The sequence below is a fragment of the Bidens hawaiensis genome, unplaced genomic scaffold, assembly GCF_021521415.1.
Source record: "Bidens hawaiensis isolate Kalapana, Puna unplaced genomic scaffold, B.hawaiensis_p1.1 tig00045650_1, whole genome shotgun sequence".
Lineage (NCBI taxonomy): Eukaryota > Viridiplantae > Streptophyta > Magnoliopsida > Asterales > Asteraceae > Bidens > Bidens hawaiensis.
The window spans coordinates 46663-48544 of record NW_027498143.1 but is presented as its reverse complement, the minus strand read 5'-3'; the positions used below and the strand labels follow the sequence as shown (position 1 = coordinate 48544).

The window sequence follows — 1882 nt, the reverse complement described above, 5'->3', positions numbered from 1 at the left end:
TCCCATTGAACCATCGGTATACAACTCGACCATCTCAATTTTCTCTTCTATTGTCAACGCAAGAAAAGAACGTCCTAGATCCACATCTTTACCAATCAAATGAGCTGCTTTGAACCGTTTTTTCGTAGTGATACCTGGTAAAGCTATCATGTTGTCTTATCTGCAAATATATAAAGTTTCTTATACAAACAGAACAGGTGTTGAAAGTTAAAGCAGGTTTAGTTTTTATTTTTTAACAAGGAATTGCTAATTATATAAGTTTAAAAACATGGTATAGCGAAAAAGGGAATGACAGGTATCCAATCAACATAAGGCAAATGTTTTCATACCTGGTGGAGTAGAGCAAGTGCATGAAACTGTACAAGTGCAGCCCTTGATTGAACTGCTTCTTGTACTTCATTACTCCATCTTTTTACAATCTCAGGGTTTGTCTAAAATTTCAAATAAAAGAAAAGGCAAAATAAGTAAGGACTGTTAAAAAAATATCTTTAAAGATAAATATAGAACACTACACATAACACAATCTCCCAAATGCTTAGTTGTACCTGGAGTATATGGATACCACTGACTAAAGCTGCACTGGCAACCACAGGATTCTTGTCAACAACAGCTTGCTTTAAGTACCTCTCAATTTGAGTAAGAAGTGTTGCATCTGTAATACGGCATAAAACACGGATTGCATTTGCTCGATACACATCAGTTTTGCTATTCATATCCTTCATGAGTGAGCTTGTGACCATTATAACCTTTTTGTGAACAAGAATAACATGTCATTCAAACATTAATATATCAAGATTAAGTGGGCAAAGAAAGGATTACAATAATCCTATAATAACCTCATCAGAAGAGGGTGAGAGCTCCTTTATAATCAAATAAACCATTCTTCTTAAACCGACGTCTTTAGACTGGAAAAGTTTTGTCACGGAAAAGAAGACTTCTGTGGCTTCAACCTACATTGAAAAATATTAACAGAAAGTCAAAATATGACATCTATGCTAAGTATAACAAACTCATCTGTAATTAGCCATGTGGCATGTAACACTTCCATAAACTTTAAACACATGATTATCCACAATTCCACAGAAATACGTAGGAACTAAGAGTCTAAGATATCTAGTAATAACACTACTTGTTTAGTTAAATTGTAAAATTTGTATATTGGAAGTGTTCTGTTTCATTTAGTTTAGATGCAAAAAAAAAACACAACCAAAAGTAAATTATTGCAGGGTTTAGAAACATGTTTTGGTGCCCATATTACAAGAACCAAAAAAGAGAGAGAGAGAGAGAGAAATCCAAAGATAGAAACATTTGTGTCGCAACGTGAAGAGATGAAATATGATTTAAGCTTGTCTATACTAAAAGTGGAAGGTTCCAAATACGATTTAAGACACAAACTAGAGATGAAAACCCATCCCATATTTGTTCCTTATGTGACATGATATAACTATCTCAACATGAACCTATCCATAAATCTATATACAATTTGATGTGGTCTGTTTAGACTTTCAAGTTTAAACAGGCTTGAGAATGAGACCTGACCTTTGTGAAGGTTTCCCCTTGATTTAGAAGATAAAGCAGCTTTGTAATAACCTGACAACAGAAGGATAAATCACATTTGTATGAATCAAAAAATCCTAATAGCAAGAATCATATGAGATGAACAAAACAATCACCTGTGAACACCTCCTTGAATCTAGCTGAGAATCATTGAAGACCCGAGCTTCTTGAAGAACTGCTCCCTTCTCAATTCCAAGAAAGGGAGAGTACTCTGCAGCACATAACAAAGAAATCACATGTCAAATACAAAAAACATAGTTTAAGATCCCATAATTCAATAACTATTAGGTAACTGAGATTGAAAGATCTATATCATCTTCCACTT

General features: G+C 33.9%; 1 protein-coding gene across 1 annotated transcript; it reads right to left on the bottom strand.

Moving 5' to 3' along the window:
- Positions 1-317: 317 nt before the first annotated feature.
- On the bottom strand, positions 318-1882 carry LOC143595901 (coatomer subunit gamma-2-like). The gene is made up of 5 exons (XM_077074807.1): positions 1674-1882; positions 1540-1590; positions 837-950; positions 546-746; positions 318-431 (listed from the first exon to the last, which is right to left on the bottom strand). The coding sequence occupies exons 3-5, from the start codon at positions 879-881 to the stop codon at positions 324-326; spliced, it is 354 nt and encodes a 117-aa protein (XP_076930922.1). The 5' UTR covers positions 882-950; positions 1540-1590; positions 1674-1882; the 3' UTR covers positions 318-323.

Excerpts from the sequence above, each read along its gene's own strand:
- LOC143595901 (XM_077074807.1), bottom strand. The coding sequence starts at position 881 with ATGGTTTATTTGATTATAAAGGAGCTCTCACCCTCTTCTGATGAG. Across the intron at positions 747-836 it reads TCTCACCCTCTTCTGATGAG|GTTATAATGGTCACAAGCTC; the intron begins GTTATTATAGGA and ends GTTCACAAAAAG. Across the intron at positions 432-545 it reads GTGGTATCCATATACTCCAG|ACAAACCCTGAGATTGTAAA; the intron begins GTACAACTAAGC and ends TTGAAATTTTAG.